General features: G+C 44.6%; 1 protein-coding gene across 12 annotated transcripts in view; it reads left to right on the top strand.

Annotated features, from left to right (window-relative positions):
* Nucleotides 1–12,167, top strand: part of LOC121437847 (myomegalin-like) — a 209,651-nt gene that overhangs the window by 135,183 nt on the left and 62,301 nt on the right. For 6 of the 12 annotated variants that reach the window (XM_041637929.1, XM_041637932.1, XM_041637935.1 and 3 more), the window contains exon 9: nt 11,109–11,252. In XM_041637929.1, the coding sequence (XP_041493863.1) occupies nt 11,109–11,252 (144 nt within the window). Of the gene's footprint in view, nt 1–3,195; nt 4,916–11,108; nt 11,253–12,167 lie in introns of those variants that run through there. The other 6 variants (XR_005973014.1, XM_041637925.1, XM_041637923.1 and 3 more) reach the window with 4 other exon arrangements.

Genomic DNA, 12,167 nt, shown 5'->3' with positions numbered 1-12,167 from the left:
CTACCATATGCTAACATCAGATCTACAATTCTAAGTGCTCAGTTTCTGGAGCGTTGGAAGCTGCACAAAGCCATGTATCCATCATTCAAGACACGACAGAGAAAATCTTTACCGCCCCAGAAAATGTCTTTGTCTTCTGTCTTAGGGTTACTATTGCTGTGATGAAACACCATGACCAAAAGCAAACTGGGGAGGAAAAGGTTTATCAACATCACTGTTGATCATTGAAGGAAGTCAGGACAGGATCTCTAAGGACAGGAACCTGGAGGCAGGAGCTGATGCAGAGGCCGAGGAGGGCTGCTGCTTACTGACTTGCTCCCATGACTTGCTCAACCTGCTTTCCTAAAGCACCTACTGGCTCCGCCCACAATGGGCTGGGCCCTCACAAACCAATCACTAGTTAAGAAAATGCCCTGAGGTTTGCCTACAGCCAGATTTTATGGAGGCATTTTCTCAATTTAGGATCCTTCTTCTCTGATAACTCTAGATTATTCAAAGTTCACATAACACTAGCCAGCCCACTGTCCTTTGAAATTAATTTTCATTCTCTCATCCTGAAACCATTCCTAACTTCTATCATAATAAATGTATTTTTCCTTTATTTTTTCTTCAAATGAATCATACAACATGTTTCATTTGTATGTGACATTTTCATTACCAGTTTTTGGGATCCACGCATGGAGTACACATCAGAGCCCATTCTTTTTCATGGGTGGGTAGTGTTGCATTGTACAAACACGCAAGAACATGCTCATCCTGTCTTGTTCTAGATAGGGTCTCACCATGTAGCCCTAGCTGGTCTGGAACTTGAAATGTAGACTCAAGCTCACAGAGATCTGCTTTCCAAGTGCTGGGATTAAATGTATGTGTCCCCAACCTGGCACCCTGCCTTGTTTTTAAGAAACTATTTTTTTCTTATCTCAGAGTGTTGTAAATTTATTATGAAAAATTATAGAATACAAATGAGGGGAAAGGAATCTAAGTATTCATTTTCAGCCCCCAGATACACCATTATTAGCTTGTATTTACCTATTTGAACCTTTGTCTATATTGAGCTGCCCTATGTATATCATGCATGTTACAAGTATTTCCCTTCAGTTTCAAGGGAACTTCTTATGGCCTAGATCTAAGTAGCACCTGGTATGTTAAATTGGCATAGCCTTTGGCTTCACCTATGGGATCTTTTCTAAATTTAAAAATTTAAAATTAGGGCGGAGAGATGACCCAGCTGTTATGAGTACTTGTAGCTCTTGCCAAGGATGTGAACTGAGTTCCCAGCACCCAAATGGCTCATAACCATGTGGAACTGTAGCTCCAGGGAAACTGACCCCATCTTCTGAACCTGCCTGCCTGCATGTATGTGCACCAGGCACATACATGGTTCATATACATACATGCATATACATACAGGCAAAACATTCATTCACATACGGTTTTTTAAGCTAAAAAAGTCTTAAAATATTTAATGAAATATCAAATTAAAAGCAATACTTGAATTAAAATTAAAGGCGATAGTTGAATATTCATTGGTCTAAATTCAAACGATTCATGGTCTATAGAATAATGCCTTCATTTCGTTCCTTCCATCTACTTTGCTTCCTTCCAAGGAGCCACTGTTAACTACCAATTGCGACAAAGATGACGATAAGGATCATAATAGGCTAAATTTATTGCAATGTTTTATTTTTAAACTTTAAGCTTCAAGTTTTGTTATCTGCACAACATTACCTTTTCACCATATGACTTTAAACACCAATGATCATGTTAGGGCTAGCTCTGGCCTAAGAGCTCACCCACTATTTTTCAATGTAAATTTAGAGTATTTTCTCTAGGAGGGGGTAGAGCACTCTCTGTCTGTCCATCAGTCAGAGTGAGTCCAGTTACTCTTGTAGATTTCAGATTGTGGCTCAGTTTCTTTCTTTTTTTTTTTCCCCCAAATTTATTTATTTTTATTTTATGGTGCCACGGGTGTTTTGCCTGCATATTTGTCTGATCTTGGAGTTACAGACAGTTGTGAGCTGCCATGTGGGTGCTGGGAATTGAACCCAGGTCCTCTGGAAGAACAGTCATATGCTCTTAACCACTGAGTCATCTCTCCAGCCCCATGACTGTTTCTTATGACGTCCAAGCTCACATGCCTAGAGGATTCAAAACTGCAGCTGCTTCCATGGAATCCCATTTCCTGGTCTTGACTAGAGGATCAGAATACGTGTGTGCAGATGGCATCATATATGCAAAGGTATGCTGCAGACAAAGCTCCAGGATTTTGTTTATGTAACTAAAATAATTATAATAGCCCCGGTCTCACAATACTAGAATTTAAAAATCGTTAGTTCAAGCGATCGCTGGGGATAGGATTCCTCCTCTGCTGTTTGCCTCAAAAGCCAGGAAGTGAATTCTCACCCTCAACAGTTTGTGTTACCTGCAACCCATCCAGTCGGTGCTCTAGGTTCCTGGAGTGTGAGGTTCAGTACACAGTAACTGTGACGTAGGAAAACCAGGTACTAACGACGCCAATGAATTTCCAGCCCTAATTCTGAAGTACTTGAACTGAAAACATTTCCAAAGAAGCGTCTGTCTCCCTTCCCCATTTCGAAAAAAAAACAGTCTACCAGAACCAGAAAGAAAATTCATGATCATGTCCTCTCAGGAGGCCTCAAGCAAAGCTTTCTCGTTATCTTTAAAATCGTGATTAGCAGTTGCCGTCACCCGGAGTTGGCAGGACTCTCTTCTCTGGTGCTTGCCTTGTGTGCCGTCCTCCCCTCCCCCCACATAAAAGGACAAAACACCTAGGCTTGCTAGCCCTCCCCCTACACCGATGGGAGAAACCCAAGTCTCCTTTTTTAAATCCATCCAATAGTAGGAAAGGTTCAACCTTAGCTTGGCCTGGGCAAACTCGCTGTACCTGCCCCTGCCTCCTCTAGTTATCAGGCCCTCCCCACCCATCTCTGCCGCCCGGGTCCTTCTGACCCCAGAGCCAGACAGAATTAGGAGAGGAGGTGGGGTGGCGGCCGAAGGCGGCGGCGCAGCGGTACCCAGTGGCACCGCCTGGCCACATCCACAGCGTACGTGGCACTGGTTATGGACGGACAGGGAGGGGACTGGGTTTTCTCCTCCCTGGGAGGAGCCTCAAGGCACCCAGCAGAGGAGGGAGATTCCTTGAAGGGACAGGGCGTGCTTTCGGTGAGATCTTATCAGAGTAAAGCATCCCGGCACTGGCCAGGTACCTGGCTTTCCACGCTCAGCTCTGCGCGTAGTTGGCGTTACCGGGACAGCGGGAGAAACTGGAATGAGGGCGGAGACAATGTGCTCGCCCGCCCGCATGCGCGGAGCCACAATGGTCGGACTACAACTCCCAGAGGAGTCACGCGGAGGCCGCCTACCCCGGCGCCATCTTGAAATCTGATGCCTCATCGCCCGGGCTTTGCGTCAGCCCTGAGCCGCCACTGCTGTCCGGGAGCCCAGCCTTGCCCGCCTGGGAGGACGTAGAGGACACGGCTGCCCGCGGCAGAGGCAGCTGGAGGGGCCTTGGCAGCGTCCGCGCTCAGCTCGCACCCTGTCACTCAGCATCCCCCCTTCCTCGGCGTTCTGTGCCCGCCCCCTGCCCGAGGGGCGGGGCTGGCTGTGTGGTACCCAGAGCCTGCGCGCACCTCAGAGCGCCCCTACCCAGTGAGGACCCCGGGCAGGGCCATGCCAGCCCCAGACGATCAAGGTGGGAAGAGGAACGCGTCCCAGAACCGGTGAGCAGCCCACCGCTGTGACCGTTACAGAGAAGAAGCTCGGCACCCTCCCGGAGTTAAAGATGAAAGAGATTTGCAGGATCTGTGCCCGGGAGCTGTGTGGAAACCAGCGGCGTTGGATCTTCCATACCGCGTCCAAGCTCAACCTCCAGGTTCTGCTTTCGTACGTCCTAGGCAAAGATGTCACTCGTGATGGCAAAGCCGAGTTTGCTTGCAGCAAGTGTGCTTTCATGCTCGATCGCATATATCGATTCGATACTGTTATCGCCAGGATCGAAGCCCTTTCTCTTGAGCGCTTGCAGAAACTGCTGCTGGAAAAGGATCGCCTCAAGTTCTGCATCGCCAGTATGTATCGGAAGAATAATAACGACGACTCTGGCGAGGAGATCAAGGCGGGAAGTGGGACGGTTGACATTTCCAACTTACCAGATATGAGGTACTCTGCGCTGCTCCAGGAAGACTTCGCCTATTCAGGGTTTGAGTGCTGGGTAGAAAATGAGGATCAGATTCAGGAGCCCCACAGCTGTCATGGTTCTGAAGGCCCCGGAAACCGACCCAGGAGATGCCGTGGTTGTGCAGCGTTGCGGGTTGCGGATTCTGACTATGAAGCCATTTGTAAGATACCTCGGAAAGTGGCCAGAAGTATTTCTTACGCCCTCTCTAGCAGGTGCTCTACGAGCATTTGCACCGAAGAACCGGCATTGTCAGAGGTTGGGCCGCCAGACTTACCAAGCACAAAAGTAGCCCCGGATGGGGAAAGCATGGAGGAGGGGACCCCGGGCTCCTCTGTGGAATCTTTGGATGCTAGTGTCCAGGCTAGTCCTCCACAACAGAAGGACGAGGAAGCGGAGAGAAGTGCGAAGGAACTCCTAAAGTGTAACTATTGTTCGGATGAACAGGCTCCGCAGCATTTCTGTAACCACAAACTGGAGCTGGCTCTCAGCATGATTAAAGGTCTTGAATATAAGCCCCTTCAGAGTCCCCGAGGGAGCAAGCTTCCAATTCCAGTGAAATCCAGCCCACTTGGAGCCAAGCCTGGCCATATCATGACAAATGGAGTTAGTTCCAGTTTCCTTAACAGGCCCTTGACACCTGTGAGTTACTCCTTGGAGTTCTCGGACCTACTGGAGCTGTGGGATGATCTCTATGAAGAGTATTTGCCGCTCCAAATCCAGGTATACACACCGACTGCTGCCTGTGGCGCCCTCCTGACGAGCCACGCATAGACTTCTCATGGCGTGATTAGCTTCAGGAGAATAATGTCTAGGCTCGAAAAAACTAATCATTAAGCCCATTTTGGCTGTACTTTTTGCTCATGCCCATTTAGTAAACGTGGTTTACACTTAGATAAGTTGCTTTTTCATCAACTTTTTGAACATTATCTGTTGGTTTTTCTATTGTTAAAAACTGCATCTCTTTCACGTACCAAAAGAGAAAGATTCTTTTCCTTGCAGAAAGAAGACATCCTGTCTCTCCTTTGGCACCCCAATCTCCCCCTCCCCTTGACTTCTGCCATTCTCTAGATTTGTGGATGGCATCTTCCATTGTCTTCTGTAAGAGAGTTAGGTTTCCTGGCCGCTTCTCCTGTTAAGCTTTTCATCACCCAGGTGCCTCAAATGGTTAGCGCATGGGGGTTAAGCCTATTGATCTGTCAAAAGAACATCTGGGCAGTGTTTGCTATGATTAACAGTCATTTGAGAGTTAATGGTGACTTGTTCATGCAAGATCTTTGGGAAGGCAAATGTCAGTTACAAGGTTCAAGTGAAAAGTGCTCAGGCGGCTTTTCTACCGCCCCCTACTGGAAGATAGCTGTTAGTAAGAAAGGGATCCGCTCACCCTGTTCTTGACTTTCTTAATGAGTGGAGAATGACAGTTGAACTTAATTTGAGCTCTTCATGTCCGCTTGACTGATTTCAGACCGCCCTTTTAAATCCAGCTATTTACAGGGACTGATAGGTGCTACTTTGTTTCCATAGCAACACTAAATGCTAGATTCAATTAACTTTGTTAAGCATCCTTTGCATATTGGCAAAGGTGGACCATCTCGGAGTCACTGGGAAACTTGGTCCTCAGTCAGCAGGGTTCAGAAACTTCCAGCCTGGGAGTGAGTGAAGTTGAGATTCCATTTAAATGGGATTTTTGAGGCATAGTTAGGCAGCATGTGAAATTTGTATACTAATAAAAACTTTAGCTGAAAGCATAAAAATGTTTTAAAAATTATGGAGAACAATGCCTTCCTTTGTGTCAAGTGTTAATCATTACATGCCTAGCACCTGGGCGCTTCCTTTTTTTTTTCTTTAATGAAACCTCATTTCTGTTTGACCCAAACAGTATTTCTGTGACCAGACATAGATGCTACAAATTAAACATGGTATTCTCATATTCAGATCTTGAAAATAAGCTGGTCACGATGGGGAAATAAGTTGTTTTTGTCTCTCAGCAATGGCCAATACTACAGCAAGTCGAACACCTGAAGGATTCCATGGAAAACAAAAATATGTTTACTAGATATTTAATTGAAAAATACCTTTTTTTTTTTTGGTATTTTGCCTGGACTTAGCCAATTTTGGAATTGGGGAGGATTTTCAAGAGCATCCCTCAGTTAGGAACGTTGAGAAGCTATTGTTTAAGTAAGAGCCCTGGCAGAGCCAAAGATCCCTCACCGTTTTCAGCAGGACTTTTTAATTCTGTATATTTAATTACATTGTCTGAATCACATCAACTTAACCTGTTTTAAACCAAGAACCTGCTTTCCACACCCCAAGGATTCCATGGGGATCCAGGGAGGAGGTTTCTGTAAAGAAAACTGGATGAGTGTGGAAACCATGGTAATTGTAACCTTAGATCAGACCCCTTTATCACAGGAACTGTGGATGTCAGAGCTTTAAACTAGTGGGATATGACCTTCCTCTTGTATCAGGACCTTATTCTGTGCTATATGGAGAATAAGACAGTGGGAGGTGAGAAAAAGGCATTGAGCTTCAAGAAAGAGTGTTTCATGACTGTATTTTCTCTAATTAGTAAAGATGTAAGGCGAAATAGTTACCACGAGCTCAATGTGTTTGTAAACAAAATATGTATTTTATTCTAGCCCTTTGATCTATTGATTAAGTCTAATTGACTTTTAATCTTCTTAAGGGCTATTGTGCTGTAGGGTAGAAAAAAGCCAGGTGGGACAAGGACAGATGGGCTTTTAACTGTTTCTCTGAGCACATGTAGGAAGACTAAAATATTTTTGTTAGTTTTCTTTTTGCTTTGTAGATGTAAGAACCTGGAAAGCAAACTTTTTTTCTACCATAGGAAGGAAACCTGGAGTGCCTTCTGCTTAGTCATTTTGATTCTTCTGTTTTAATCCCCCACTTAACCCTTTGTATGTGTATTAACTGTCAGTTTGAAAGCTCTTCCTGATGACTCTGCTTCCCTGCCACCCCCACCCTACATCTCCTTCCTTGGATTAAGATAAGCAGCAACAGTATATTTCTCTTGCTTACTGATACTATGCAAATCATTTATTTGCCTTCTGTGAGCACAGGCTCTTCAGATAATCTGCAGAAAGGTTTGACTTGTTCTGGGTAGTAATTTCCTTCTTTATTGTCTGGCCCTGAAGTAGAAAAGCTATGCTGAGGGGGTGTGGTCCCTTAGTAAACAGCAATTCACAGAGCTCTGAGCCACTTACAGGCTCTTTTCTGCCCACATTCAAAGTGAGCACACCTTTGCTTCAAGCCTGACAATGTCAGCGTCTGCTCCTTTGGGACAATTGTGAATTTGTCCCATTTGCACCTTTGGGAAATAGAGACATCAGACCCTAGTCAAAGCTTAGGCCTTTGATTTTACACTAGCTGTTGGTTCTTGTTTGCCTTTGATGATTAACAGTAGGATAGAAAATTAGAGCAGTTTGAGGTCTGAGACTATTAGGATTAGAACATGCCAGAAAAGAATGCTGCTCATGCAGAGGTAAGAACAACTGCTTTAGCCTGATGTTGTGTACACTAGGCCTGGACATCGCTCTCCTTTATCAGGTCAGTAAAGCATGCCTACTAACTCTAACTTGAAAGTGATTAATTTGGAAGGACAGTGTGGTTAGGTCATGGTCTTAGAAGCCAAGTATCTGGGAGTGACCCTAATGCTACTCAACTGAGGATCACTGACATCGGACTTTGTAGAATCTTCTCAGGACCCGTAAGTTTATGTACTTGGTACTTCATAAGAACTTGGTATACATTCCTGACTCAGAGAAATTTACTAAATGCCCTTTGGGCTTCTCTGAAAAGGCTTTTTTTTTAAAAAAAAAATTCTGTCAAAGAATAAATTATGAAGAAAGAAACAAAACCTTCCATGTTTTAAATAAGTCATGTACAGAATCAGAAGTTTCCTGTGATTCAGGCTGAGACGGTTCACAGGAGAGGCAGATTCCTTGCCTGTGGCAATCTTCCACTTCAAAGCTGCTGCTCCTATATCCTTGTGTTTATGTACACAGAGGCATAGAAACCACATTTATGTGAATATAAATAAGAACGTATAGATAAAATGATCTTGCTTTTAAGAGGGCTGTTGAAGGATCAGAACATTGCCCGGGGAGTAGGAGACAGGCCTGTTTTAGTTTGGCTTTGTTCTTATTGGTCTTATTCATCAAGCACAAACCTTCGATCCCTAAAATGATCCTGCCGGTGTGGTGAGAAAGGACTTCACAGTAATAAAAGCTGCGTCACCAACTGTAATTTAGTTTCCCCCGGACACTTCTTGGTCTTTTTGGTCACTTGGATATCTTAGCCTACCTTATGTGGCTTTCCTTGTATGGAAAGTGGGATGGAGTGGCTGGTTAGTTTATTGCTTCCTTCAGAGCCCTAAGCTCTCTGATTTAAAGTGGATAAACAGGACTGCCTTCCTCCCATTTTTAATATTGAAACTATTCCCTGCTACACTAGAGATTTAGGCATTGAGCTGAGGTCTTGTGCAGGCTAGGTAAACATACCAGCTGGACTGTAGTTACACTTAGTTTCTTCCATTCTGCTTGCTACGGTTGAGATTTCAGGGTTGTGGTGGACATTACTGGAGAGTTCTTTTTCACTGGGGAAACAATAAGCCAGGTCTTATAGAGGCAACATTTTGTGTCCGTTAGAATTTTCAGTATCTATTACAGTCATCTCTTGTGGTATGTAGATGACATAATTCATATTGCTTCAGGGGAGGCATCTTGTAGTCACAGCAAGTATCTCAAGTATTTCTGGGAGCCGTCATCCTTGCTTCTTCTTCCGCCCCCAGTTGTCTGGAACAACAGCACATTAACCTTACCAGAGCCATCCACTTCTCTCTTCTGCTGCAGTCTTTATAATCCAATCACCTTTCACCTACATTCTGGCTGATCTTTCTTTCTGCTGGGCCTTCCTAACCGTCCATCCCCACTGAGCAGCTGACAAGCTTTTAAACATGTAAATATGATTGCTTTTCTATTAGAAAGCACTGCATTCTGGACTGGGGACAGAGCTGCACAACCTAGGTGTTTTCCCTCCAACATGGCCTCTGCTTCTTAGTGCTCAACAGATGTGTGTTGACAGAGTGGATGAAGTTAATGTGCTGTACTAAGGCAACCAGGGCAAATGGGCCCATTTCACTCCCATTTCTGGTCAAAGCAAGCGTTGAAGTCCAGCTTCTAGAGAACCTTCTCAGGAGTCTGAACTGTTTTATGAGTCATTCCGTCAACGTTCAGGTTGTTTTTATTACCTGCCACGTTTTTATGTTTGAGACTATGTCTTAATACCTCTTTGACCATCTCACCATTTAGGATTTTAAGATTGTGTTTTATCAGTTCATTTAGTGGGAATAAAATAGTCTTTTAATGAGCTGTTCAGAAATAGCTGTGGGTTTATAAGTAAGGTAATAAAACATCCTTATTTGTACCTGTTTTTCCTGACAGAATTAATTGCACCCTTTTAAAGCTGGGTGCAGTGCTGTAGGCTTGTAATCTTAGCAGTTGAGAAGCTGAAGCAAAGTTGTGAGTTTGAGGCCAGACTGGGTTATGAGATCCTCTCAAACAAACAAACAAACAAACAAACAAAAAACCCTGCTGATTTGATGTGAGCGGCCAGTTGTAGGATCCCTCTGCTTAGAAAAGTAACGAGAAGTTGATTTTTGTATTCATTGGCCCTACCCATTCCTCCCATGTACCGGTAAGAGCCTTCCTTACTCCATAGCCCTGCCAGCATCTCATCCTTTTCAGGTCTAGATAAGCTTCGTCTCTGCCAAGAACCCTTTCTATATGCCCTGTCAAAAAATAGTCTTCTACTGTGACCGCTACCTCAGTAGGCCAAGACTGTTGGGCCCGAGAATGAGAAACATTTGCCTGAATTGTACTTGGCACTGAACCTCACACAGTGCTCTGTGTTTTATACTGTTAGAAATGTAACAAGCTGCCTTGCAGAAACAGAAAATACCAGACTTCCAGAAAATACCTGACTTCCTCTGCTTAGGCCCTCGCAGGAAGATACTTAAAGTCAGCTGTAACCCCAGGCCCTGGAGGGTGGGAAAGTTTAAAGGTGTAACGGAAAGATAGCAGTTCTTTCTTTCCTCTGATGAGAAAGGGGCCGCCGGGGAAGGAAGGATTTAATGCCATGAATTCCTTAGGTATCCAGTATTTTAGCTCATCGTGATCTTCAGGTAGAGTTTGATGGATTCTTAGAAAGTACATGTCCTTCCAGACTGTTATGGTTATGTTGTTATCTTTATTTTCCCCCTTCATTTTTAATGACTTTGATTTATAGAGACCTGGATTTAACTGCTGTTTTTCCACATTTTGCTTTGCAAGCGAGAATTTTTAATAGTTATAGATTTTTCCATTTACTGTAGATATTCTCACATGTATTTCTTAAGGACAAGGATGTCTCTTATCAGCTGTAGATGAAGGAGATTTGGTGGCCAGAAATGCTGTTTCCTATTGTATGGCCCATATTTTAAAAGGGTTTCACATTTTCTAACAGTGAAAACAGGCTTCTTATAGGGTAGGTAATTGGAATATAACTTTGACCCTTCGATGCCTATGTTAATTTCCTGGTTAAAGCAAATATTTGATTGTCATAACCCTGTCCATTTTTAAGTGCCCCCTTTCTTTCAATTCTGCATTGTTTGCCTTCTCCGGCCAAGCAGTGTCTTTGAGAATGGGCAGAGTGGGAACAACAAGGAGCCTAGTAGGGATGGCAGTTTCAGATGCCTGGAAGCCATAGCTGCTGCACAGATCACCAGGTGACTTGCCGAAGACAATCCTGCTGCTGGCTAAGAGTGCTCTCAGAAAAAGGAGGCCCAGTTTGAATGTGAAAATCGAATGGGTTATTGACCGCATTCACTCAGTGTGCTTGTCTCCCTGCTGCCTCCTAGCCCCATCCTGTAAAGTTACCTAAACAACAAAAGCTGGACTCAGATGGGACCGCAGTAACCCAGCCTGTTACTGAGAAATCTGTGTCTGACTCCCGCTTGGAAGAGCTCCGGGACAAAGTCCAGCAAACAGAGGCCACCAACAAGGTATGGTCAGAAGGGCTCTAGCCCAGCTCCATCATCCTGCGTAGGACTTGAGAAATGAATGCTGTGGCTTCCCCAGATCTCAGGGGGTATAGTTCATTTAAAAGGATAGTTGTCCACTGTATCTTTATGTCCTTGTTTGTATGTGTATGTGTGAGTTGCATGTATACAGTAGGTATGCATTTGGTTGCACATGTGCGCGTGTGTGGACCAGAGGTCAGTCTCAGGGGTTGTTCCCCAAGAGCTGTCTACCTTGAGCTACCTGGGAGATGTAGTCTTTCTCTGGGACCTGGGGCTTGAAAATTAGTCTAGGTTGGTTGGCCGGCAAGCTCAGGGACTCATCTGTTTCCACCTTTTCAGAGTTAGGATTACAAGCACATACCTTCTAAGCCTGTCTTTTTATGTGGTTGCTAGGTTCAAACTCAGGTCCTCATAGCTTGCTCAGCCCTTCCCTTTGCTTCTTATCGGGGTTTTAACTTGTTCCATACATACCCCAATTTCTGATGCCATCTAGGAATGAGATTAGACCATGTATGTAATCCTTAACTCCATGGCAAGGCTCTGAGACCGGAAGCTTGTGCTTTTGATTTTAGTGTAACTTCTTATTCCTCTATAGTGCATAGATTTTAATGTCTGCCTGCAAGGCAATTGTCCCAAGAGGGCTCCTGAATACCTGCGGTAGTGTGCTGTGATAGTAATACGTCCTATGCTAGATCGCAGGCACTCCTTGGTTCTGTGGAAGGGCCGAAAGAGTAGTATGGCTGTCAGCACGGGGAGTGTGCAGTGCATGGCACTGAGGTGTTCGGGCAGTGAGGGAAGCAGTTCATCTGTGCCTCCCTTCATTGTCAAACTCTCATGCTCACTGTGTATGAGAAGGAAACAAGACAGCATGCCCTAAGACTTTCTCGAAAGCCGAGA

Source organism: Microtus oregoni, unplaced genomic scaffold (genome assembly GCF_018167655.1).
Source record: "Microtus oregoni isolate MIOR12 unplaced genomic scaffold, Mior012 000054F_ref0000373, whole genome shotgun sequence".
Classification (NCBI taxonomy): domain Eukaryota; kingdom Metazoa; phylum Chordata; class Mammalia; order Rodentia; family Cricetidae; genus Microtus; species Microtus oregoni.
Note: the sequence above shows the minus strand (reverse complement) of the source record. Positions and strands in the feature narration are given on the sequence as shown.